Below are 26703 nucleotides of genomic sequence, written 5' to 3' on the forward strand. Positions count from 1 at the left end.
CCCCTGCCGGCCCCCACATGCTCCATGAGGGGGGCTATGTCTGTTTTGTGAGTGCCTGCACACTGCCTGGCACAGACACAAGGCTCGGCCATGGACTTCCAGCCCTGAATTCTGGGACAGAGCCATGCCCACACCTGTCCCTGCAATCTCTCCACTGCCCATTGCACAACCCCTGCCCTGCAAAGGGCATGGCTGCCTGGTTTGGCGGCGTTGAATATGCAGCTTATGATACCTTAGCACATCTGGTTCAATGGCCTGGGAAGCGAGCTTTTCAAAGATCCTGATGAGGCGTGAGTGGAGGGGGCTGCCGTTGGCAGCCAGGGCCTTGTGGCAGGAGGCCATGAGGGTCCTGAGCATGCCCGCCTCGCACATGACCTGGCGGTTCTTCTCCGACTTCACCAGGGACTGGATGTGACTGGCCAGGGAGCACTGGATCTCCTCGGAAAGCTAAGAGGTGACCAAAGCAAGCGGTGAGTCCTCCAGGGCAGAACATCCTGTGGTCAGCTTTGATGGTCTCCAACTTGGCCTGGGGTAGGTTGTGGAACAAGGGGACTGCACCCACCATACCCAGTCACCACTGTATCCATGCCCATCTTAGGGTTCTTCCAGTGCCCTCCTCACCTGAGGGGGCAGGTCTGTGGGATGTGGCCTCTGGCAGGATGCAAACTGCCCAGGTCAGTGGGGGGAGAGGTCATTGACTAAAGATAAAGGCCACACACCAGCAGGCAGGAGGCCAGGTCTGCCCCTTAGATGTGCTGTGTTTTACCCGCACAATGTTTAAGCAATTTCAAAAGTCTGAAGATGTCACATAAATATCCAGATTTGTGGCCTCTCTCAAAAGATGGGACAATCTGGCCATGCTGGCTTGCACCTCTGCGGGGGGAGGTAACTGGTGCTGGGTGGGAGCTGCCCTCCAGGGGTCCCACATTTCCCCAGCTGACTTCACTCCCCTAATAGTTCCTGTGTTGGAGTTCACACCCCCTGGAGAAAAAGGTGAAATCTGCACGGGGTACAAGCCTAAGAGAAGTACCACCTGCCACACATATACACTCTGTCTTGACAGACACAGGCCCCACCACGGACATCTCAAACCACACTCAAAGTCTGCAGGCCAACTAAAGTCTCTGGGGAGAAGCCTTTGCTGAGGCCACTCTCACCCCTTGGGTGCCATCTCCCTCCGCCCACTGTCCCATCATCCTGCACCTGTCCCTCAGTCCTAAGCGCATGCTGCCACGTGAAAAGCGGTGCTCTTATCTTACTCTAAACTAGGTTTCCAGCTACTTCCCTCCTCTTATGTCCCTTGAAGCACATAGAAAAGAGTCCATAGAGAGGACTCAGTAAATATTTGAGCCCAATACCACACATTGCTTTTATAATCATTCTTTCATTGTGAAAAGATAAATCCTTGAAATTCCCAGCCATCTACAGATAGATAAATGATTTGGATAGGGTGGGGTGTTCCTTTACAAAAACTCCACATTCTCTTCTGTTGCTGGATAAGGTATTGTATCAAGTGAGAGGGATACAGGTTAGATCTTAACGGAATCTTCCTTGTCCCAGTGGATCCTGCTGTGCCCCACACAGACCTCTTTCTCTAGGTGAGAGGTGTACCTGTCATGGGATCTCCTTCTCTGCAGGACTGCCCTCCACTAGGTAGGAGCTGCCTTGCCCAGGGACTGTGGAGCCCTACTCACCCAAATACACATACACACACACACACACCTACATGCCCACATACACACACACACATCTGCACACACACATGTGCACATACCATACATGCCTGTGCGCATACACACACATGCTCCAGGCTGGAGCCAATGAGGCCAGTGCCTTTGGGGACTCTGTTGTGCAATTCATACCTCAGAACCCCGGGGTCTCTGGCTGAGACAAGCCCCCGCTGTGAACACATCCTCCTTCAGCTTCTTCCCTGCCTCACTTCCATCACTCCGCTTCTCTTGAGTTCTTCCCTCAACAAATCCCACATATCTGGACCCCTGTCTCAGGCTCCACTTTCAGGGAACTAGACCGGAGGCACCAGCATTCTTTCCATATTTTATGCCTTTGCTGCAGTTTGTAGTTTCAAGAAAGGAGATCTATGACCATGTAAATGAGGTCTAGTCCACCGAAGTGAAGCCAGGAGAAGCTATGAATGCACTACTTGAATAATCTTTCTCTAAGGAGGACTGGGGTCTGGTCTCTTCACGTCGCAGACACCTGTTACTCATACCCCCCCGTAAGAGCTTTCTTGGAGTCCTCCCTGCTTCCTCTCTTCCTCTTCTTTTTCAAACAAGACTGAGGTGGCTCTCAACATCATCTTCTGCATAAAGCTTTAGGTTTTAAAGATGAATAAGGTACTGTCCCTGCTTTCAAGGGATTCACAGATTAAAGGTGAGACAGATGGGCAGACAAATTGTCCCAGGACAGTGTGAGATGTGCTCTAGCAGAGAATTTACAGCAACTGAGCCCAGCATGTGGGGTGGTCCCTGCAGCCTCTCACACATTTCACAAAGCTCTTGAAGTTAGAAGGGACTCCAGGCCTGGCAGCTACTGGGAGGGTCAAATTTTGTCCTAAGATGAGAATATTTCCTGGGTATTCAGGCTGTGGCAGTCCATTTTCCAAGCATTTTGACATATATGGATTATGCAATCACTGTGAGAAGCCTATGAGGGAGGCACTATTATCTTCCCCATTATACAGATGGGGAAGCAGAGCCCTGAGGAGGAAATTGCCCAGGGCCACATGGTAAGGCTGGAACCTGACTGACCCTGAACTTCATGCTCAGAATCACTTCATTCCATGATTTCTTCTCCACGCGGGCAGTCATTTGAGGGGCTTCCTGTCCAAAGATGGTCAAGAGTATGTTTCTAGCACTAAATGGCAGAAATAAGATAACCTTCTTCCATATGTAGCTAACACAGTTTTGTAGCATGTATGTTTCAAGGATTAAAATGTATGGAGAAAGACATTTACAGTGTTTGTCATCAATTTCTAGATGGTTTTAAAAATTAGATGGCTCGCCCAGGTCCCTCTCACAGCCTCCCACCTGCCTTCCAAACACATGGGCCTTGTAGCTCCTGCCTCACCTGATGGCATTCAGAGAAATCCCCATCTCTAAGACATCTTCAATAACATTTCTGATTTAAAAGGTGAGCATTGGGGGAAGGGGGATAAAACTACATTAGATTGACTTTCCAGAGGGACATCCTTCCCAGGCTGGATTTTGTCATTCTGAAGTGTAACCATTTGCCAGCATTGTTATCTTCCCGAGCACATGACGTCACTGATGCAGAGGAGAGGTCTTCCCTGGAAGATAGGGTCCCCCTCCCCAGAACGTGGCATCTGCACAGTCAGCCTGAGCTGTCAGATGGACACATGTAGCCCAACAAGGACCAAAAACGGAAAGCAGAAATGCCAAAACTAATCATCGCTTTCACTCTTTCCATAGAAATCTACCCAAAGACCTTGACTCCCTTCCCCAGGCCTTTTTTCTGAGGCTCCAACTCTCTCTTCCTTCATCCACCCAAGCTCAGCCCCTGCTTCTCTTCTCCTCAAAACAGAAAAGTAACATCTATCCTCTTGCCTTGAATATCTCATCTCCCAGAACTTAGATTATTTTATTTGGTAGCTGCATTCTTTCACTTCAGGGTGAGGGTTGGGATAGAGTCTGTATGAACCAAAAGGCAAGAATAACATCATGATGTATTATTCAAAAGAATTAAAAAGAAATGTCTACGATCTCCAGTTTTCATTACCAGCACTTCACTTATTGCTGTGGGGACTTTCGGGTTTGTTTGGGTTTGTTTTGGTTTTGCTTCTTCCCCCCATCATAGCAGGAATACTTAAAATCTAAATATGCAAAAAAGAAAAGCAGAAAGTTTTCAAAAGAGAGAAATGCTGATCTTGTCTAATGATGCCACAAGTTTACTCCAAAATTGCTCAATACCCCATAATGGAGGAGGGAAAATTGATCGTCCTCATTATCACTGCAGCTCTGTCAATACCAATATTGCCTTGTTTTGAATAAAATGTGCTGGTTTTTTTTCAATGTTGGTTCCAGTAAAACGGGGTTTTAGTGAAAATATGAGCAGTAGCAGGAAACCAGTGTGGTTTCTCCCCCTACAAATGGATTGATTTTCCTAACACATATTATTACCAATGCAGAAAGGGGATGGAGGCGCAATTAGGACTCAGTGGTAAGAGCGCAGGGTCACCAGGTTGGCCAGCAGGCTGTGCCTGCAAGGTAAATTAGCACAGAGCGATTTGCGGGGCAGTCTTAAGGAATTCTCTGAATTCTCCACTTAACAGTCTAGCCTTTAAATCTACGCTGTCTGGCTATGGATGTCCATTCTCATGTATCTTTCTCTCTGTTTCCCACTTTCTCTCCTGGTCCAGAGTAATATGGTCCCCAAAGCCCAGTGAGAGCTGGGTCCTAGAGCGACGGGTCCCTCTAAAGAGGCATAGGTGCTGGGTTCAGCATTCCCAGACATGTGCATCTTCTGAACATGGACCACGTAGTCCTCACACAGGCATAAAAACCACCAGGGAGGCCCAGTGCCTATAATAGGTACGCCCAACTCAGATACTCTGAAAGCACTAGGGACTTTACTGAGCTACTCAAACTTGGATGAATCACTTGTTCCAGTTTGGTTGAAATGTTCTGTTCTTGATGATTTTGGAAGACAGATGATAGACTTTAAGTGACTTCAGCTCTTTAAGTCATCAAAGACTGTAAATGAAACGCCAGTGATAAATGGGGTCTATAGATGTGCTTCACGTAACAAGTTATGGCTTTTACCACTGCCTACTTAGAATTAGGTCTCTTTATATGAGCATGAACTTTCCATTTTGCCATGGTCCCTCAGCCTGATATGCTGCTTCATGGTGCCCATATGGCCTGGTAGGCTTGGGAGTTTGTGATTGTGGTTTAGGTGTAAGAGTTGCCAACCCCCATGGAACCAGCAGAATCCCCATGTCAAGGGCCTGGCTTCCTCGACCCAATTAGGCAGATCTGTAACCAAGACCTCGATGAGTATGGGTCGGTGGGTGCCTGCTCCAAACTTTGTTTCTTTTCCAAATTACAGGCAGATAATGGGCAATGAGTCCTGTAAAGGGAAGCCCGGGATCTCACATCTACAGCATATTTCTCTTTCCCGTTTTTCTCACTATCCTCCGCTTTTGTCCCCTCTGTACTGCAGCTGATGTGACAATCTCAGCTTCTGCTGAACACCATGCCTTTTTCCCCTGAGGCCTGAAGTTGGGAATGTCCATTCCAATCCCACCCCTTTGCTGAGCTCCTGCTTATTACTCGAGACAATTCATGTATCCTCTCGTCAAAAAACGTTTGCTGACTTTCTCAACCAGAGGCACTGCATCCATACTTCATGTTAAATTCCACACTATGGCTGCTTCTTTCTTTCTCTCTTCTCCTCTCCCACTCCCACAATACCACAACACTGTGAGCTGCTGCTTGACACCATGACTCTTCACCGTGGTTTCCCTCGTGCCCATCTCTGCCTTAGACAGAATAGCTGCCTAGTAAGCCCAGGCTACTCTTAAACACAGTAGTACACCTAACCCAGAGGGCTGACAGATGGTCAGAAAGACCGATGTGCCAATGAAGTGTTGAAGGATAATGAAGAGTGAGCTGACAGGGGGGGAAAATGATCTTTCAGGAAGAGGGAACAGCACATGTGAAGGCTGGTGGTGGGGAGAGTAAGCACAGCCTTTCAAAGAACTGGAGGGTCATGAGGCAGAGGTGCAACATTTGGGCCCTCGGGTGTCCTGCAAATGGGCTTGATCAGCTTCTGGCCATACCCTGCCCAACACCAATATGTGGAGCAAGGCAAAGACCGTGGGTAGAGCCCTAAGCTCAGATCACCAGTCCTGGAGGGGTGGGAAGCCTGGAAACCCAGCATTGGCCTTGCTCTTGAGAACTGCTTAGAGATTCACCCACTTCTGGTGCAGCTGATATGTGAAGCCCCCAAGTCTCTGAAGCAGCCTCCACCAGATGCTCCAGATGACAGGACCACCTTCCAATTTTTTTTGTCACAATTCTAAGCTCTGTTCCCTGACCCAGCATAACCCAAATCAGTGTCCTAACACCCATTCCAGGCCCTGGCACAACAGTCCCCAGTGTGGTCCCCAGCATGGGAGTAAGGGCCTGTTGCTCTACAAGGTCGCCATCTATAAAACAACTGCCTGCCAGAGACCTCACAGCATGGTCCTGACTTTCTGGGAGTTGTGAAAGTGGACATGGCTGTGCCCCAGCCCAGAGTTGCCCACCCAGCTGGATGCTAAGCTCACCTATATCCAAAAGGTGAAATTCATTATATAATGTCCTCACTTCACTTGGGACTGTTACTGACCTTGCCCTAAAACTTCTAGGACTCACCCTCTTCTGTCCTTCCCCACCCAGTGTAGACATGCATTCAGACATGGCACAAGCCTCATTGTCTCCATGAATTTTGACCCCACGGATTCAGATCCCTTGCTCAAGCTGGTAGGGGCCCTTCTCCTCCCCATTTTGACATCTGATGACTAACTTCTCCTCCCTGCCTTCAGCCAGCTATACTCACCTTCATTTAGATCACTGATAAAGTACAGAACTAGCCAGAGAAAGTACCCAGTCTTCTGACTCATGAGCAGATATTAACATACAGTTCAGTATCAACTTCCTATTAATTTATCAATAGTGCAACATCAGTTGAAAATATACCTGAAATGTATTACCTTCTACTTAATAGTTTCAGAATTTTATATACCATGGGCCAGAACACAGACCATTAGAGCTAGAAGTGTGGGGAGCCAGCCTCTAACGCATGCGCACCCAAGGCAGGGACTGTACTGAGGACTTTACAGCTATGCGCTCTCCTACTCTTCTCAACAGGAAAATATCATCACACTCATTTTGCCAATGAGAACACAGAGACTTGAAAGAGTTCATCAAACTTCTCAGGCCATATAGCTAATAGGTGGCAGCTCTGACACACCAACATAAGCCTTACTCCAAGGCTCGTGATTTTGACACTGCATTATGCACTGATTATAAAAAGATAGAATTTAGCATCTCATATGGGACATAAGTTGACGGCCTAGAGAAGTGGTGGGCTTCGTCTGGGTGGGCTTCTGTTTCGGTTTCCCTTCCCCTTAATTAAATGCAGACACCATTTAGACAGAGAAAGTGCTCTCCTTTGGCCACAAGCTCCACCACTGCCTATTGTCTTCATCTGGCTTCACTTATGTATGTTCATTTCCTCTCTGGACCCAAGATGTTGAGTCTGCAATTTCTGTGATCCAGGCCAAATCTGAGTAGTTGAAATTGAAATGCAGAGAAAGAAAGTAGACTACATATGCCTACGGAAAAGGAACTAGAATCAAGGTCAGCTGATAAATAGGCAAGGGCTGATTCCACTCATCTTTAACTTATACTCCATCATTCCGCATCTATGGAAGCTTGCTTGTTATCCCTTCTTCTCCATGTGAGATTATGTCTGTTTGCTCTGTTTTTTTTTTGTTTGTTTGTTTGTTTTTTTGAGACAGGGTCTCAGTCTGTCACCCAGGCTGGAGTTCAATGGCACAATCATGGCTCACTGCAGCATCAACCTCTTGGGCTCAAGCAATCCTCTTGTCTCACCCTCCCAAGTAGCTGGGACTACAGGCACACACCACCATACCTGGCTATTTTTTTTTAAATTTCTGGTAAAGATGGAGCTTGCTATATTGTCCAGGCTGGTTTCAAACTCCTGGCTTCAAACAGCCCTCTCTGCCTTGGTCTCCCAAAGTGCTGGGATTATAAGCATGAGCCACCATACCCAGCTGTATTTGCTCTATTTAAGAGGCTACTGTGACTTCTCACTGGATTTAGACTAGAATCTGAGATTTTCCTATTGAGGAATAATAGAAATACTTTGTGTAAGGGGCTCAGTGGGAAAGAGCATAGGAAATAGATTTTAAATGTATTTGGAATGTCTAATGTGTTATAATTTAACAAAGCAAGAGTCCTACTTTACCAATTTTCTTCTTGGTGGAATGGCTCTTTTCAAACAGCCTGCCCTTGTGCAATGCTATTCAGGGCTATTAATGCTGTCAATACTTGAGTTATTTGAAACTTATACAATTAGTTCGGTGTTTGAAATATAGTCTAATTCCAGAAAGTGGCACTCTTTCTAAATTTAGGCACAAACGAGTCGATAGATACATGCAGCCCTGAACCCAGTGTTCTCTGTCTTACCAGGCTGTTCCCAGGCTTCCATGGCAGCAGTGTCTTCACAGCAGCCTTTAGGTCTCTGGAATGCACCCAAAAGTGACTCGAGATGCAGACTGAGGATGACAATAGTCTCGCTAATGTCCTGACCTGACTGTGCTGCTGCCTTTCCGTATCCTCCCACTTACCACGAGTAAGGCACCTTGGTGGGCGGCAGGAGGTCCAGTCCTCATGTCAGGCATGTACACTCACTATTGCAGCCATGTTGACTCTGTCACTTAATTCCTGCAAGTTTCAAGTCTTTATCTGCAAAACAGGTCTACTGATATCCACCTTGCATGGTTATTATAATAATTAAATGACAAAAGGCTTGTAAACCTTTTTAGCAACCGATGATAGCAGCTGCACCATTTAGCAAGTGCTTCCTTCCTGTGTCCCTGTGAGTGTTCTGCTCACCATGCTAAGCTCCATACATGGCTTTCCACTCTCTAAATCCCCAGAGGCACGTAGTAGGTGTTCTGTAATTATTCACAAAAGCAAACATATGACATGGGCAATTCCACAGTCTGGGTTCAACCTCTGCTAATTCCCACAGTAATACCTCAAAGAAGATGACATTATCCCCACACTATACAAAGGAAGTTAAGAATCAGAGGTTAAATAATTTTCCCATGGCTCTGTGGCTGCTTGGTAACCTAGCCGAAACCTGACCACAATCTGCTGTTTTCAGAGCAGCAGATGTAAAGTCGCCTTCTATAGTAAGTATTCATTAAACATAGTGACGATGACAATGATGACAATGACAGTGATGCAGATGAACGGCAACCAAATAAAGCTTAATTCTTGTAGCTCGGCATTCAAGGTCCTTCACAACATGGCTTCAAATGACCTTTCTAGCCCCATTCATCCATGTGTTCCATTCACGTGCTCTATTTTAGTGCAGCTGTGTACTATTCTAGCCTTTTCATCCATGTGTTCTACTGTAGCCCCGCTCAACTACTCAGAGTCCCCAGATAGGCATCTTTGTGCTTCTTTCTGTGTCTGAGCTTCTTTTCCCTCCCTCTTCTACATGATCTGACGTGAACATCCCTTTCCTTTAAAATTTAGCTCTGGCTTTCCACTTCTGAGTCTTTTCCTCTCCTGTGTCCCAAGGACCTGTGGCCAAACCTCTGTTATAGCCATCAGGATGTTGTTTTACTGTCTTCTACACTTCTCTGCCTCCCATCCTCACCCCAGATTACAGGTCCTGTGAAATTTGCCTCTGAATCTCCAGAGGCGTGTAGGAGGTATCCTGTAATTATTCACAAAAGCAAACATATCATATGGGCAGCTCCGCACTCTGTGTTCAACACCTACTAAACTAGATCTGGCTTTCTACTCTCTGCATTGTGATTGTCTGGTGCATGGCAAACACCCCTCCGCTAAGACCTGATTAGAAGCCGTAGCCCTCAAGGAAATGGAATGGCACCTGGGACTGCAAATTCTTTCCAATACTGGTCAGAGTTCTAGCCCACGGCCACATCTCTTACAACAGACCCTCACGGCAGCTGAGCCTGCTAGAAAGGGCAAGTATCTTTATTCCCAATTAATTACTTCTCTGTGGGTCCAATGCAGCTCCAAGAGAACTGAGCTGGACTCCATTTTTGCACTGTGCATAGTAAAATTCTCGCCACCCAATTTCTAATATTGATGGTGATGCCAGAAGCAGAAAAACAGCTGGAATATCTGTTTCCAAAAGGAGCTCATAGTGCTAGCATTTTGGAGGAGAAAAGAACCTCCAGGTTATGCACAGAACAAATATGACATGGCCACGACTGGAAATAAAACAGAAGAGAACACCCATAAGGTTAAGTCGTGGCCTCCAGGAAGACATGTGCACCTTGGAAAGCCATCAGTTTCTCATCCGTAGGGGAGCAAGTGAATAATGTAAAGTGGGTATGGGTGTAGGGAGTATTAGGATCCACCAAGCTGACCTATAGGCAGATGACTGAAAACACACTTTCCATCTTGCTAGTAACACTGCCATCTACTGAAACTCTCCACTCCGTTTCCTGCACCAAAATCTGCAGAGGCCCGCAGTCAGTTTTGTTTCAGCATTTTCTTGTGTGGTCTCATTTCTCATTTGATTTACTATTCTATCTGTTGTCGTGAGGTTTCCCCCACTCCCTTTCATAAATTAATTACTGTAATTATCCAACTTTAATAGCTGCTGATTTGGCAACTACAGAAAATACTGGAGAAAATGCACTACTACATTTCATTTGCATATCTGAGAGACAGCAAGGGAGAATTAGACTTTTCCTAAATTACTTATTGTGACCTGAATAGAGAAAAAGTAACTCGTTCCAAATGGAATTCTCATTAGCATACTTCATTTGTCCAATTACCATGATAGGATGAGCAAAGAGCCGAGGTTCTTCCTTACACGGTGATGTGATGACTCAGGGAGTTCATCTAAAACTGAGGCTCATCCACAGAGTTTCCATGCCTGTAAGAGGCAGCAGGAAAGGCCACTGTCCACTCTGTCACTTCATCAGACATTGCTGCAGTGGATTTTTGCAGAATGCATCCATCAGCAACTGTTTGACTGCTCAGACCACCCAGACCACTGGCTGTGTCTTTCCAATTCTAAGTACGATGCATTGTATGAAATATAGTTAAGGAAGCCCAATGCCCTCACAGTAAGGCCATTGTACCTAGGAAGGTGTGCCATGCCCATAATGCATGACCTTGCATTCTGTGAGAGCAGCAAAGATCAGAGACCCATTCATCCAACATGTCTTAAGCTTGGGCCAGGGGTGTTTCAGATCTTCCCATCACCATCACCACAATCTTAGGAAGTCAACCCATTTTCCTGAGCCCCAAGTACCTGCATAATGGGGAGATCTCATGGACTTCAAAAGGTTGCTGTGAAGATTGGAGAAACAGCATTCCTGGCACAGAGGTGCTCCCTAATGTGTACTAGTCTCCATATTGCCCCAGGTAGGTCCTGGTTTAAATACCAAGGTAAAGAATGTAAGATCCCAGAATCTAGGTAATTCATGGGCTCCAAATAGGACTTGGGGGTCAAATGTTTTTACCCATCTCTTAGATGAGTAAGGCAATTACAGTAACTGATCTTTAAAGATGTTTCCCCACAGGCCTCTCTCACCTACACACACCTGCTACCCCTCACAGTAGAAGGGGCTTATGTCCCCTCCCACTGTGTCTAAGCTGAGCCCCTTAACTTTAACCAACGCTGGCTTTTCCTAGGCCCAAGTCCTTGGCAGGCCTGGCAGTTCCTGCTTTTGTGCCTGTTGGGGCCAGAAGCTGCCGTGTGTCCTGCTGAAGAGTCCACATAGAGGGACATGGGCAGAGGCCAGATAGAAAGGGTTATGTGGAGGAGACACCAGGATCCCACTGACAGCTTGAATCAAGGCCCCAGGTATACCACTCACCTAAGCCAGCTTAGGAGCCCTTGGCCAGGGAGCCAGCCTTGCTGAGGTGCCACCTCTGTGGCTAAAGGGGTCATCCTGGGAGGCCCAACCCCGCCAGCATCATGTGGAGGAGACAGGTCATGCCTGCTGTGCCCTTCTGAATTCTTGACCCACAGAACCATGAGAAATGACATGGATACTGTTAACTTTCTATCCCAGTTTATCCCAGCCTACCCCTTTCCCAGATCTCACTGTTATGTGTGTCTCTGCCATTGGCTTCACAGCACTTTACCATCACTCTCCAGCAGGGGGACAGGAGCTGGAACAAGAAGTCCAGTCCCCAAGAAAGGGACACAGAGACATGAAACCAGGTGACCGGCCTTTTCTTAACTCCTGTGCTGAACATTACAGATTTCCTTTCCCAGAAACAGGTGCTGTCCCAGAGCTTCTGCGCTGCCACTCCACTTTTCTCACTGATCTCAGAGGACTTGCAATATTTTTATGAGGTCACTGTCATTTTTAGGCTGTGACTAATAATGCAAACTAGTAGTCATTTCTTCCCCAACCATGTTGCCTCCTTCTGAACTCCTGGACAAAGCAAAGCTTGAGCTCTCGTTGCTTCCTGGGAGTGCCAGGCCCACTGTTCATCCTTCAGAAACCACTTCTATGTATAGGGAAGACCAGGAGGCCTGCCCCAAGTTAAGACCGCATTCTACCAGGTCCACAACTCGGCATGCTTGAGAGTCACGTGCATTGTCTGAACCCATGTTTCCCCATTGGTTAAAGTGCAAGCAATGATACCCTTGAAAAAACTGTAAGACAGTGGGCACAGTGGCTCACACTGTGATCCCAACACTTTGGGAGGCTGAGGCAGGCCGGTCACAAGGTCAGGAGTTTGCGACCAGCCAGCCCAATATGGTGAAACCCCATCTCTACTAAATATACAAAAAAGTTAGTCAGGTGTGGTAACACATGCCTGTAATTCCAGCTACTTGGGAGGCTGAGGCAGGAGAATTGCTTGAACCCGGGAGGAAGAAGTTGCAGTGAACTGAGGTCGCGCCACTGCATTCCAGCCTGGCGACAGAACAAGACTTGTCTCAAAAAAGCAAACAAAACAAAACAAACAAAAAAACTGCAAGAGGATTACACAAGCCAAGAAAGTACCAAGCATCAGCCTGGGACAGAGCAGCTGCTCAAGCCAGTGAATCCCCTCTCCTCTGCTGCTGATAAACCTGAAGTGGTGCACTTCCCAGGTCTTCCTCAACTCTGCCCGGCTCCTCCTTGGAACTTCTACGGTATTTATTCTAAGGTATGTACTCTTTATCTTGAGAGTGGGGACTCCAACTTTGACTTGCTCTGTTAGTCCACGCCCTCACCCACACCAGTTTGCCTCTCTGCAATGGGGTTCTTAGTTCTGCCAGGATAGACACTTGAGAGTCGCCTTGACTCTTTGTCTTCCCATTACCTCTAGCCTCCTTTTCTCAGAGGCCTGTGATCCTGCCTCAGAACAGATCTCTTGATTCCTTTCTTGACACCTTCCCACAGACACCACCTTAATCCAGCTATCACCACACATCACCTGGACTGCAGGCGGAGCCTCCTTCCCCTCAACCCTCATTCCCTGTCCATTCTCCACCAAGCAGCCAAAGCAACATTTTTAATACAAAATCTGATTGTGTTTCCCTCCACTCACATGAGAGAGGTTTCTTATTATCACGTACATTGGCTAGGCTCCCAGAAGCCTGCATGCCCCATTGTCCCCATCATCCCCTGACCAGGGAGCCCTCGGTCTTGGTTCTCCCAATTTGTTCCTGCTCTAGCCACCAGCAACAGGCCCCTTCCTAGCCAGTTCATACTAGCTACTCACCCTTCAGGGCTCTGCTTACATGTCACCATCTAGAGATGCCTTCACTGACCTCCACCCATTTTTTTGGTAGGGGGGAGGGGAGACAGAGTTTTACTCTGTCACCCAGGCTGGAGTGCAATGGCACGATCTCGGCTCACTGCAACCTCTGCCTCCCAGGTTCAAGCAATTCTCCTGCCTCAGCCTCCCAAGTAGCTGAGACTACAGGTGTGCACCACCACATCTGGCTAATTTTTGCATTTTTAGTAGAGATTACTCTTTAGATTAATAAGGTCTGTCCCTACCTCCATTCCCATTCTTCTCCCTCAGCACCCTGTTTTTTCCCTTTTTGCAATTTGTAATTATATATTCATTTGTGAACTCATCTATTTAGTCTGTCTGTGCTGTCACTACCTCCGCATCCCCATCATAGAGGCAGGCTCTGTGGACAGTGTCTATGCTCATCTTGCTAGCTGTACATGAGTTGCACAGAGCACAGGGCCAGGATCTCAGCCAGCATCCAGGAGAGGGATGAACATGCCAGGGAGCAAAAGCCTTCCCACCAATGCCTGGTGCTGAGCTTAGCCCCTGGGACTTGCTTCATGATGGTTCAATTATTTTCAGTTGTTTTTAGTTTGGCTGTTGTTCTTAGAAGGTCACTTTGTCAACAGAAGTGATCTGTTTTGGGTGACCTTGCAAGGATGGGCTTACAACTCAATCAAGAGTCCAGGACACCCTGGTACTTTCCCACTATAGGAGTTTCCCATGGGGAGCTCTGCTAACGCAGGAAACTGAGGCCACAGGCAAAAGGAAATAGGTGTCTTGGGGCAGAGGCCTTTAAGAGATCAGTCACGTGAAGATGACAAAACACGCATATTCAACACTAGGTACCTGTGGGTGATCTTCGTGGTACAACCGAGGCAGCAGCCTCACCATGATGCACACGACCCCAGGATGCATGATTGCGGCATCACCCTCCTCCATCCTGCAGCGAGAGGGAGAGCCAGACATCAGACATGGGCTTCCAGTTTCTTTCTCTTTTCATTGAGCTCCCTGGATCTTTCTTTCTAAGACAGACCATGGTACACATCCTGTCTACTGTTTATTACCTAGATGACGTTGAACTACTCCATCAAGCCTAATTTCCCCCAACTGTACAACAGCATTGACAATACCACACTTTCCCCTCCAGTCATAGAATAATGCTTTGTGCTCTAAGGCACAGTGCCTGACCCATAATTGATGCTCAGTGAAGTTAGTTCCCTGGTTTTCTTCCCTCACCTCCAGATATGTGGGAGATTAAGAAGCTCTGATTTCATATTGAACAGACACACACACAGGCTTCTGGATCCTTTCAAGATGGTGTAAGCACACTCGGCTGTGTCCCACCCCCTGAATACTGAATGCAACTAAAAATCATAGAACTCATAGAGCGGCTCTCTTGGAGGACTCTGGAAAGTAAATGGCAGCAGAGAAGGAGACCAAACTCAAGCTTCATGAACTGGCAATGAGTTTCCTGACCTTCCCCTCTGCAGCATTGCCTGGTGTGAACTCATAGATAGTCGAAAACTCGCAACTGTGAACCAGGTATAGACATAATGGAAAGAGCTCCAAGAGAAGTCTTCCATTTCTGGCGTGAGGAGCAGGAGAAGGTTCTACAGGTCACAGAGCTTAGAGGAAATCCCCTGGGATTTACTTTGTTTGGTTTCTCCATTCTTTCCCAACCCTTCTTTCAGGCAATTTCCTCACCAGCAGCAACAGCAGCAGCAGCCAGGCAGGCTCTAAAACTCTCAGTGAAAAGAAACTTTTTCTCTGACCAGAGGAACTGTAGTCCCAAGAGTATAGGTGAAATCCCCATTGCTGTTTTCTCCTTTTCTCTCCTTACTGGGTGGCCCCACAGACAGATACCAGTGATCCAGGGAAGAACAGAAAAACCAAAGCCCCAACTTTCTAGACAGAGCAAAGAAGGACCCCTGCAAGTATTAAGATGATATGAAGAAGAGAAAGCTGAGGAAAGTGTAACCACAAAGTTGTGTATTAACCTCTGGGTTCAGTTCTGACTGTGCATGTGCATCTGGCCCTAACTAGGAGGTAAACCACCATGCAAAAACAGCTACTGCTTGAGGCAAGTGGGTGCACATCAAATCTCCCTGCAGCGTATTTGAAAACTGAACTGATACTGGAACCAGATAGTCCAGGGAAGGTGGGCAGAAATTTGCAACCTAAACCTAAGTGGGCTAGTTCCCTGCCTTAAAAAAAAAAAAAAAAATCATCAACATTCTCTACAAGATGACAACAAGGGCCAGAGTTCATAAGATAAGATTCAAAATGTCCAGAATACAATCTGAAATTGCTCAATGTAGAATGAACCAGAGAAGTCTCAACATCTCACATGGAAAAAGACGACCAACAGATGCAATGCTGAGATGTCACAGACGGAATTATCAGACAAAACCCTTAAAGCAGTTATTAACCCAAATCCAAGAAGAGGGAACATTTTTCAAGTAAATGAAAAATAGAAAGTTTCAGTAAAGGAATGAAAGCAATAAAAATGAATCAAACACAACAACTGAAATTTTCTAAAACTCATTGAATGAGAACAATAGGGGAATGAGATGAGAGTCCCCGAGTATGAAGATGGAGCAATAGAAGTTGCCTAATCTGAACAACAAAACTGAAAAAGATTACTAAAATTAAAAACAGACTCAAGGTCATGTATAGCAAAGGAGATAACATTTTTGTCATTAGAATCCTCGAAGAAGAGGAGAAAGAGTATGATATAAAAGAAAAAGTGTTTGAGAAGTTTTTAGTGCTTCTTTCTTCAAAGTAGCTAAAATATATAACCTTAAAGATTCAAGAAGCTTAGCAAAACCTAAATGAAACAAACAAAAACATTTATGCCCAGACACAGCATAATCAAATTGCTGAGCCCTAAAGACAATTTTAAAAATCTTGAAAGCAGCCAGAGAAAAAAACACATTACATTTAGGGGAACGACAATTTGAATGACTGGATTTTCTCATAAGGAAACAGAAGTCAGGGAAACAACATTTTTAAAGTGCTACAAAAGTACACACAGAATTCCATATCCATCTGCTTCAGGAATGAAGGCAAAATAAGTGCATTCCCAGATGAAGGAAGACAGATTCTTGGCATAAGACTTGTTCTAAGAATAGCAGTTTAAAAAGTTATTCTGATGGTAGGAAAATAATAATCAAATAATGAAAGAAAACTTCAGGAATGAAGAAAGAGCAACAGAAATGGTAAATATTTAGATAAATATAATACACTATTATTGTTCTCCTCTTCAGTTTTTTAATTTAGGTATGCTGGTTGAAAGTGACATTGTATTAGATGCAATACATAAGACAGCCACAACAAAAATATTTGGAAGGATAAAGGAAACTGCATAGAGGTAAGCTTTCTATAATCCATTTGAAGTGGTAAAATGTTAATTCTAAGTAGACTGTTAAAAGTTAAGTAGAAAAGTTAAAAATTGATGGACACATATTGTCAGAATGAAAAGATATAAATATGAAGCTATTTGCCATCATTAAATATTGTAATATAGATAGATTAAAAGTAAAGGATAGAAAAATTTATACCATCCTAACACTAATCTAAAGAAACCTGGTGTGACTCTATTCATATCAGGGAAAAAGACTTCAAAGCAAAGAAAATGACTCAGAATATAAAGATTCTACGACTTGATGATTAAAGGAGGCATAACAATTCCAAATGTGTTTGCACTTTACAACAGAGCATCACAATTCATGAAGAAAAACTCACAGATATGAAAGGACAAATGGCCAAATCCACAATTATAATTGGAGAGTTCAACACTCTTCTCTCAGTAATTGATAAAGTAAACAGAAAATCACCAAAAATATACAACTGATCAGCACCATCAACCAACTGATGTAATTGACATTTATAACACATTCCTCCCAACAACTACAGAATATATATACTTCTCAAATATTTCCCAAGGAACATTTGTCAAAATAGGCTACACAACAAACTTGGATCATGAAACAAACTTTAAAACGTTTCAAATGGGTAAAATCATACAAAGCATGTGCTCTGGCCATACAGAATTAAATTAAAGACAAATAATAGAAAGATAACTTTAAAATCACCAAGTACTTGGGAATTAAAATAACTTATGGGCCAAAGATAAAGTTTTAAAAAAAATTTTTAAATATTTTGGCCTTAAGTTTTAAAGAATGTTTAGAAGTATGTGTAGAATGCTGCCATAGCGGGCTTAGGGGGACATTTATAGAATTAAATGCTTGCATTACAAAAGAAAAAAGGTCTCAAATCAACAATCCAAGCTTCCACATGAATATACTGTTTTTAAAAAGAGAAAAATAAACCTAAAGTGAGCAGATGAAATACAGTAATAAAGAAAGAAAAATCAGTGAAATTAAAAACCAAAAAATAATAGAGAAAATAACAAGTAAAAAATCTGGTTCTTTGAAAACATTTTAAAAATTGAAAAGTCGCTAGCTAACCTAACAAAGAAAATGGAAGAAGACACAGATAATCAATATCAGGAATGAAAGAGTACTGCTACAGACCCCACAGATATTAAAAGGATAATAAGAAAATACTGCAAATAACTCTGTACACATACAGTTGACAACTTCGATTAAATGGCCAAATTCACAGTTATAGTTGGAGTCTTCAACACTCTCCTCTCAGTAATTTTTCCTTCCAAGTCACAAACTACTTTCAAATAGTTTTCTTTAAAGCCACAAACTCCCAAACTCATCAAGAAGAAATGAGTTACCTAAATCATTTATAGCTATTACAAAAACTGAATATGTAGCTAAAAACCTTCCCACAAAGAAAACTTCACAGAGTTTTCAGTGGCAAATTCTACCACACATTAAAAGAGAAATAACACAAGTTCTACGCAACTACTTTCAGGCAATACAAGAGAACGGAACACTTCCCAATTCACTGTATAAAGCCAGAATTGCCCTGATACTGAAAGCAGAAAAACACAGTATAAAAAAACTAGATGTCAGTGTCCCTAATGAACATAGGTGCAAAAATTCTCAACAAACAACCAGCAAATAATATCTAGCTATATATAAAATAATGAGGGCACTATGGCCAGTTGGACTATCCCACAAATGCAAGGCAGGTTCAATATTCAAAAATCAGTCCACATGATCCATATTAATAAAATCACATAATAGTATCATTTAATGCATAAAAAGCATTTGAAACATTCAAAATCTGCTCACGATAAAAAAAAAAAAAACCTCAGTAAATTCAAAGGGATTGTTTATAACCTAATAATGGGCATCTACAAAAATCCCATAGTTGATGTTATACTCAGTGGCAAAGACTGAAGTCTTTCTCCCTAAGATTAAGAACAAGGCAAGGGTCTCTTCAGTGCTATTGGACGTAATACTGGAACATATGGATTGGAAAGGAAGATCAAAAACTTGCGCAAGTCACAGATGACTATCCTGGCCAACATGGTGAAACCCATCTCTACTAAAAATACAAAAATTAGCCGAGCGTGATGGTGCGTGCCTATCATCTCAGCTACTCGGGAGGCTGAAACAGGAGAATCACTTGAACCTGGGAGGCAGAGGTTGCAGTGAACCAAGATTGCGCCACTGCACCTGAGCCTGGCAACAAAGCAAGACTAAGTACTCCCTCAAAAAGGATAAACATAATAAATAAGTTAAAAATAATTATTATAATATAATATATTAACATATGGCATAGTAATATGGTAATAAATATGAAACGGTAAGTGCTATTGAGAAAAAGAAGAGCAAAGAAAGGAGAATTGAAAATGCTTGTACGGAGAAAGAGAATAAATTGCAATTTTAATTTGAGTGGCACACTTGGCCTCTTTAAAAAGGGCAAAACTGAAAGAAGGGATGCAGACATCCATGGGGAAAGCATTTCAAGCAAAGGGAAGGGCCATTGCAAAGTCCCAAAGTAGGAGTATGTCTGGCATATTCCAGGTCCAGCAAGGAAGTCTGTAGTTTTACTCTGATACTGAAGGCACACAAACACAATACAGAAAAAAAAAGCTACCAATATCTAAGAGATCAATGTCCCTTATGAACATACATGCACAATTCTAAACAAAATGCTTGCCAACTAAATTCAATAGCATATTAAAAGGATTATATCCCATGACCAAGTATGATTTATGCTAAAAATGAAAGAGTGGTTCAACATAAGAAAACCAATCAACAGAATACACCACATTAATAGACAAAGGCAAAAAACCAGATGATCATCTGGTTTGACTCATAAAGAGCGTTTGACAAAATCCTACACTCTTTCATGATAAAAACACTCCAAAAACTAGAAATAGATAACTTCCTCAACATGATAAAGGGCATTTATGAAAAGCCTACAAGCTAGCATCATGCCAGATGGTGACAGCTGTTCCTCAAATTCATGGGGAATTGTAGGAAACCCTAAGAAGCCAAAACAATATTTTGACAGATAAAGTTGAACAACTCACATTTCCAGAGTTCAAACCCTACTACAAAGCTACATAATCAAAACAGAGTGGAACTGGCATAAGGATAAATCTAGAGACCAAGGAAATAGGATTGAGAATCCAGACCAACTCACATATCTATGGCCCCTTGATTTTCAACAAGGGTCCAAAGACAATTTAAGAAGAGACTCTTCACCAAATGGTAGCAGAGCAATTGAAAGCAAAAGAATGAGGTCGAACCCTGACCTCTTCCCATATACAAAAACTAACTCAAAATGAACTATTGATCTAAACACAAGAGCCAAAACAAAATTTTTGGAGAAAACACAGTGGTAAATCTTTATGACCTTGGATTTGTCATTGGAATTTTACATATAATGCCAAAAACACAAGCAACAGAAGGAAAAAAATGAATAAATTGGACTTCATCAAAATTGAAAACTTTTGTGCATCAAAGGACATTATTAAGAAAGTGAGGCCGGGCACAGTGGCTCATGCCTGTAATCCCAGCACTTTGGGAGGCCGAGGCGGGTGGATCACGACGTCAAGAGATCGAAACCATACTGGTCAACATGGTGAAACCCCATCTCTACCGAAAATACAAAAAATTAGCTGGGCATGGTGGCGTGTGCCTGTAATCCCAGCTACCCAGGAGGCTGAGGCAGGAGAATTGCCTGAACCCAGGAGGCAGAGGTTGCGGTGAGCCGAGATCGCGCCATTGCATTCCAGCTTGGGTAACAAGAGCAAAACTCTGTCTCACAAAAAAAAAAAAGAAAGATAGAAAGTGAAAGAACCACCTAGAGAATGAGAGAAAATACTGGCAAATCATATTTCTTATAAGAGTCTAGTACCCACAATATATAAGGAATTCATACAACTTAGCAACAAAAAGAGAAACAACCCAATTTAAAAATGGCCCAAGCCCCTGAATAGACATTTCCCCCCCCAAAAAATATACAAATGACCAAAAAGCACGTAAAAAAATTCAACATTATTAGCCATTAGAGGAATGAAAATCAAAATCACAAATCACAATGAGGTAACACTCCACACCCATTAGAATAGCTAAAAAAATTTTTTAAGGAAAATAAATATTGGCAAGCCTGTGGAGAAATTGAAAATCTCTTATATTGCTGATGGGTATGTAAAATTGGTTAAGCTGCTGTGAAAACAGGCAGTTTGACAGTTCCTCAGAAAGTTAAACATAGAATCACCATTTGAGCTAAAATTCTACTCCTAGGTAGATAATCAAAAGAATTCCAAACAAGTACTCAAATAAATACATGAACATGAATGTTCACAGCAGCACTAATTACAATAACCAATGGAAATAACCCAAATGTTCATCAACAAATGAATGGATAAACAAATTACGGTGTGTACCCATGCAATGGAATAGTATTTTACCATAAAAAGGAAAGAAGTACTAATAAATGTCACAATGTAAATGAACCTCAAAAATATTAAGATACCTGAAAGAAGCCAGACACCAGAGGCCACCTATTACATGATTCGATTTATACATGATTTATCCGGAATACAGTAATCCACAGAACAGATTGGTGGTAGCCCAGGGATTGGGGAAAAGAGTGGGAATTGATATGGGTTTTCCTTTTGGGATGATAACAATGTTTTGAATTAGATGGAGGTGGTCTTTGGACAACACTAGGAATGCTTTAATTCTATGATATTGTTTGCTTAAGATTGTTAATTTTATGTTCTGTGAACATCATCTCTGTGAAAAAAGCTAAGTTTAAAAAAATTTTTTTTCAAAGAAAAAGATGTCTAACACCTGCGACAGTTATCAAACTTTAATGTGCTTACAAATAACAAGAGGACCTTTTTAAAAGCAGAGCCCTAAATTTCAGCCCCAGGGACTGTGAATCAGGAAATCTAGTTTACACAACTATATTTTTGTGCAACTCTACAACAGATCTGATGCAGGTGGTCTACAGGCCACACTGTGAGAAGCATTGCTGTAAGGTAGGGATTGACAGAGCAGGAGTGAAGACAAGGTTCTAGATCCCAAGGAGGGCAGTCACTGATCTCCCACAAGACCTGGTGTTCCCAGATGGCTTGAATCTCACAAGGGACCTGAGGCTACAACAGAATGTTGTAATCAAAAGTACAAATCTCAAAGTACCTGTATCTTCAGGAGCCGGTGGTGGTGTGAGGGATGCTTAGCCAAAGTTTGCATCTCATTTGAAGAAACCTAGGGGGTTTTCCAGGATGTGAACCAGTGAAGCCTCATCACATCACACAGCCCCTGAGCTTGGCTATCAAAAGTCATCCCAGGTAGAGTAAAGGGCATATATGAAATCTGAGTCTAACACATGGCTGCAAGGTGCTAGTCCAGTGATGCCATGGGCAGGTGGGATTCTCAGGACTGTGTGGCCTACGCTCGCAATGTCTGATTCCCTCCTGGGAACCATGGGGAAGCACTGGAGGCTTCTGAGTGTGAATGACAGGGTCACATCTGTGCCTTCCAAAGGCCAGTGTGGCCTTCATGTGAACTGCTCAGGAACTGCACTGTCCCCACCCTTCCCCAGTGCGCTGGTTGAAACATCAAACTCACAACAATTACCTCTAACAAACTTAACAAGATACAATCCATACCCGAAGGGGACATTGTTTCAACAGGAATGATTAGGATAAAGCTGCAGGACGCTCAGTAGCAGAGCCGGAGGAGTGAGTATATAGGGGCTCTGGCCTTCAGAGTGCTCCCTCAGTACTTAAGCATTGCCTGGAGCACACCACATTCCTGTTGAAACGATGTCCCCTTAGGGTTATAAGTTATAGCCACAACTTAAGTTCAAGGTAAAGGAGATGGAGGTTGCTCCTTTGGCTGACATAAGGAATAAAAGTCAGCCCACGAGGACTGGCGGGGGCTGGTGGAAGCCGTATGGTAAGGCAGAAGCAACAAGGAGAAGAGATGCCCTGCTTTGGAGGGGGCTCTTCTCTGAGCTACACACAGACCCAGTTGTAAAGCAGTCCTCATAACCTGTAACCCCATGATGCCGCAGCCCTGCCCAGAGAGCGCCCTAGCCCCACATTGCCTCTAGGGTAAAAGTGAAATGGTCTCGTGTAGGGTTTAGCAAGGCCAACCACAGTCTGACCCTGCTCCTGCTCCACTTTCACCTCCAGACCTGCACTGTGGATGATGGCTGCCGCGGGGTGTGTATGTAGTGTGGATATGTGGTATATGTGTATGTGCGGCATTTGTGAGTGCCATGTGGTGTGTGTATGTAGGTATATAGGTGGTGTGTGTGGAGTGTATTCATGTGTGTATGCTAGGTGCTGTGTGGTGTGTAGGGGTGGTGTGTGGGTGTGTGTGGTATGCCAGTACTTGTAAGGTGCATGTTTAATGTGTGGTGTGTGTGTTTTGTGTGCATATGGTATATGTATATATGTGTGCAGTGTGTATGTAGTGTGTTTGGTGTGGGGTGTTTGGTATGGTGTATATTTCATAGAGATATATGATGTATTTTGGACACCATATATATACTTTGGGAGTTGCATAACATGTCATCTCTGTGTTATGAAAAATGTTCCTCAAATTATAGTTATCATAAAGACTAAATGAACTGAAGAGTAGTCCATTGCAAAAAGCAGAGCACAGTATCTGGCACATGATGCTTGAGAAGAAGCTGTGATCACTCTACCACCATTACCATCTTCAATCCTCACCTCACAGTAGCCCTCAGTGTAGATACTATTATCCCTGTCTTCAAATCAAGAGATAGAAGATTAGAGAAATAAAGCAGCAGGGCCAAAGAACACAGCCACCAAGGCACAGAGCAAGCCGGCCTGACTCCAAGGCCCACAGCCTCCTTCCCTCCTCCCTGGAGACTGGGGACCTACTTTGCAGAAGGCCGAGCTGAGGGAAGCCACCTGCCCAAGGACATGCAGATGTGGTGGGGCAGAGATGGGCACCCTGTCTCCGATTCCCAGCACACTGCCGTGTCCTTTACCACACAGACTCCCTGTGGGAGTGGAGTTTCACTTCCTATTCTCTAACCGTTAAGGAAGGTCAAGGGCCATGTATCTTTTTTGTGAGAAAAAATGTTCCATTTATGAAACATGGCTCTTATAAATGTAAAAATTACTCATTACAAAACCAGGATGACAGTTGACACAGGCCTCACCTCTAAAATATCAGAACTAATGTAGTCCATAGGTTAGAACCCGATCTTCAAACTGCAGGCTGTCAGGTCTGACATTTGGAAAACTATCACTATTATTGTGGGAGTATCAGGAAAAAGAACAGGAAGAACACACGTGTGTGTGCACATACAGACAAACGCATGCAGGCTTTGGAGGCAGCCCTGGGTTCAAATTCTGGCTTTTTTACTTACTAAATGTGTGACCTTGGGCCATATTTGTTATCCTTTCTCAGCCTTTGTTTCCTTATTAATAAAATTACAAAATTTGGGAGGGAAATAAAAACAAATAGATGTTTAGTGCTCAGTCCCCAGAGATATTCATCTAATTATTATTGCTATTCTTCACCTGATAAAACTTCCTAAATGTCTTTTGGTACTGACAAATACTCCCCTGCCCCTGAGAGCTGGTAGAATAAGTTGAACAAGTTTCCATACCAAGATCCTAAGTTAACCTGTATGTTATCAGGGTGCCCAGAGAAAAGGCCTCCTCAGGATTGCCCCTGAAAATAGAGAACAGGGAATCTAGAGAAGGAATTCTTCCCTAGACAAGCAGGAAAATCAGGACCTGGCAATCTGACCAAGGCCTGGCTTCAAAAGGGCAGCTAAGACTCACGGAGGCATTTCCATATCTAAGGAAAGGCAGGATGGCCAGAATGAGGATGGTTCGCGTGGAACCCAAAAAAGGAAAATCTTGGAGCAAGATTCACAATCAAATATCAGACATCACACAAGAAACCTTTCGTGATTGTCACAGAAATAACAGCCTCTCAAAAAACACAAAAAGATACAATTATGGTTCATATGTTTGAAGAAATAAAAATGACAGACAGATATGAATAAGGAAAAGGGCTGTTAAATCAAGTTGATTAGAAAAAGAACCAAACAGTATACCAAGAAATATAAAGTACTGTCACTGAAATTTTAAAAACAAAACCTAAATGGCTAGATTATATATCAGATTAGACACAACTAGTAGGAGATTCAATGGCTTTAAGAAAGAGAAAAAGAAACCGCATGGAACAGCACAGAGAGGCAAAGAGATGAAAAATGCTAAAAAGAAGATTAAGAGACGTGGAGGATAGAATGAAAAAGTAAAGCGTACATCTAATTGTGTTCGTTCCAAAAAGACATAATAGGAAAAGGGATGGAAAAGAGATCATAAATTAAAATCCATATTTTATAAAAAGGTATCAGTTGGGATTCAGGAATCCCAAAGAATATGAAGAAGAATGAATGTTTGAAATAATCTACATTGAGATATATGGTGGTAAAGCAATAGAACAAGAAGAGTGAGTATCTTAAAAGCAACCAGAGATGCAAGAAAGAGCGGTGAGCACAGACGTTGAAAGTATGTAGATAAATCCAAAGAATATTTTATAAGACAACAACTGTCTTATCTGACGGATTTACTAACAGGAAATAAATTTAAAATATTAGCTAACTGTAATGTATAAGTTAGAAAAGTGCAAAAATATTAAAGAGTTTTAAGGTCTTGGTGTCTTAATTGGAAGGAAGATAAAGATACTTAACTATAAACATTCGTATGCCTGTTAAATCACTCTATGGTAACTACTATAAAATTAATCATAGAGAGTTTAAATTTTATACTAGTAGGTAGGAAACACACTTTTTAAAAATCAAGCAATTCAAAAATAAGACCAAAATGGTATTTAAAAGAGGAACAAATGTAAAAACCAAGCAGAAATCATCCCAAATATATTAATAATTATGAAAATGTAAACAAATGACATTCTCCAGTTAAATGACAAATATTACCACACTAGATTTAAAAACAAAATAAAACCAACAAAAAAAGATCCTTATTGTTTACAAAAAGACACCTAAAAATGCAAGGATAGTACACAGAAAGTTTAAAACCAAAGGATGAAGAAAAATCCCAGTGGCAATCTAATCAAAAGACAGCCGATATAATCCTATTATTATTAAGGTGAAATGTACTACCAGAGATGAAAAGGTCACCATATAATGATAAAAATTTGGACTCCAAAAGAATGTAAAAATTCTGAATATGGATGATTCTTATAGCCTCAAATATACGTAAAGCAAAATTCAACAGAAACTGACATATCCACTTTACCATTAGAGATTTTGAATGCTTCATTCTCAATAGCGGATATTCCATTTCCCAGGCTGCTGCCACAGGTGGCAGAGGGGCATATCCTGGTGCTGGAGGCTGAGGTCACCTCCTGAGGCACCTGGCAGCCGATGTGGCTAAGCAGGTACTGCTGGGATGGAAGATGGTGGTGCCCAGAGAGGGCATCAACATTTCTCATTTTTACAGAAACAAGCTGACATACCCAGCCTTCTTCCACAGGCGGATGAACACCAACACTGCTGAGAACCCTATTATTTCCCAGTCCCCACAGCATCTTTTAGTGGACAGTGCAGGGTTGCTGCCCACAAGACCCAGTGAGGCCAGGCTGCCCTGGACCCCGAGGTGTTCGATGGAATTCCACTGCCCATGACAGGAAAACCAGATGGGGGTTCCTGCTGCCCGCAAGACTGTATCTGAAGCCCATGAGAGAGTTTGCCTACCTGGGGCGCCTTGGCTCATGAGGTTGACTGGAAG

General features: G+C 43.3%; 1 protein-coding gene across 5 annotated transcripts in view; it reads right to left on the reverse strand.

The window, feature by feature from the left end:
- WDFY4 (WDFY family member 4) overlaps positions 1-26703 on the reverse strand; it is a 285801-nt gene that overhangs the window by 199128 nt on the left and 59970 nt on the right. For all 5 annotated transcript variants that reach the window (XR_013524374.1, XM_035267709.3, XM_078343959.1 and 2 more), the window contains 2 exons: positions 14358-14451; positions 233-447 (listed from right to left, as the gene is read on the reverse strand). Coding sequence is in view for 4 of the 5 variants with exons in the window: in XM_035267709.3 (XP_035123600.3) it covers positions 233-447; positions 14358-14451 (309 nt within the window). In the remaining variant the exon portion in view is untranslated. The remainder of the gene's footprint in view (positions 1-232; positions 448-14357; positions 14452-26703) is intronic.

Source organism: Callithrix jacchus, chromosome 12 (assembly GCF_049354715.1).
Source record: "Callithrix jacchus isolate 240 chromosome 12, calJac240_pri, whole genome shotgun sequence".
Lineage (NCBI taxonomy): Eukaryota > Metazoa > Chordata > Mammalia > Primates > Cebidae > Callithrix > Callithrix jacchus.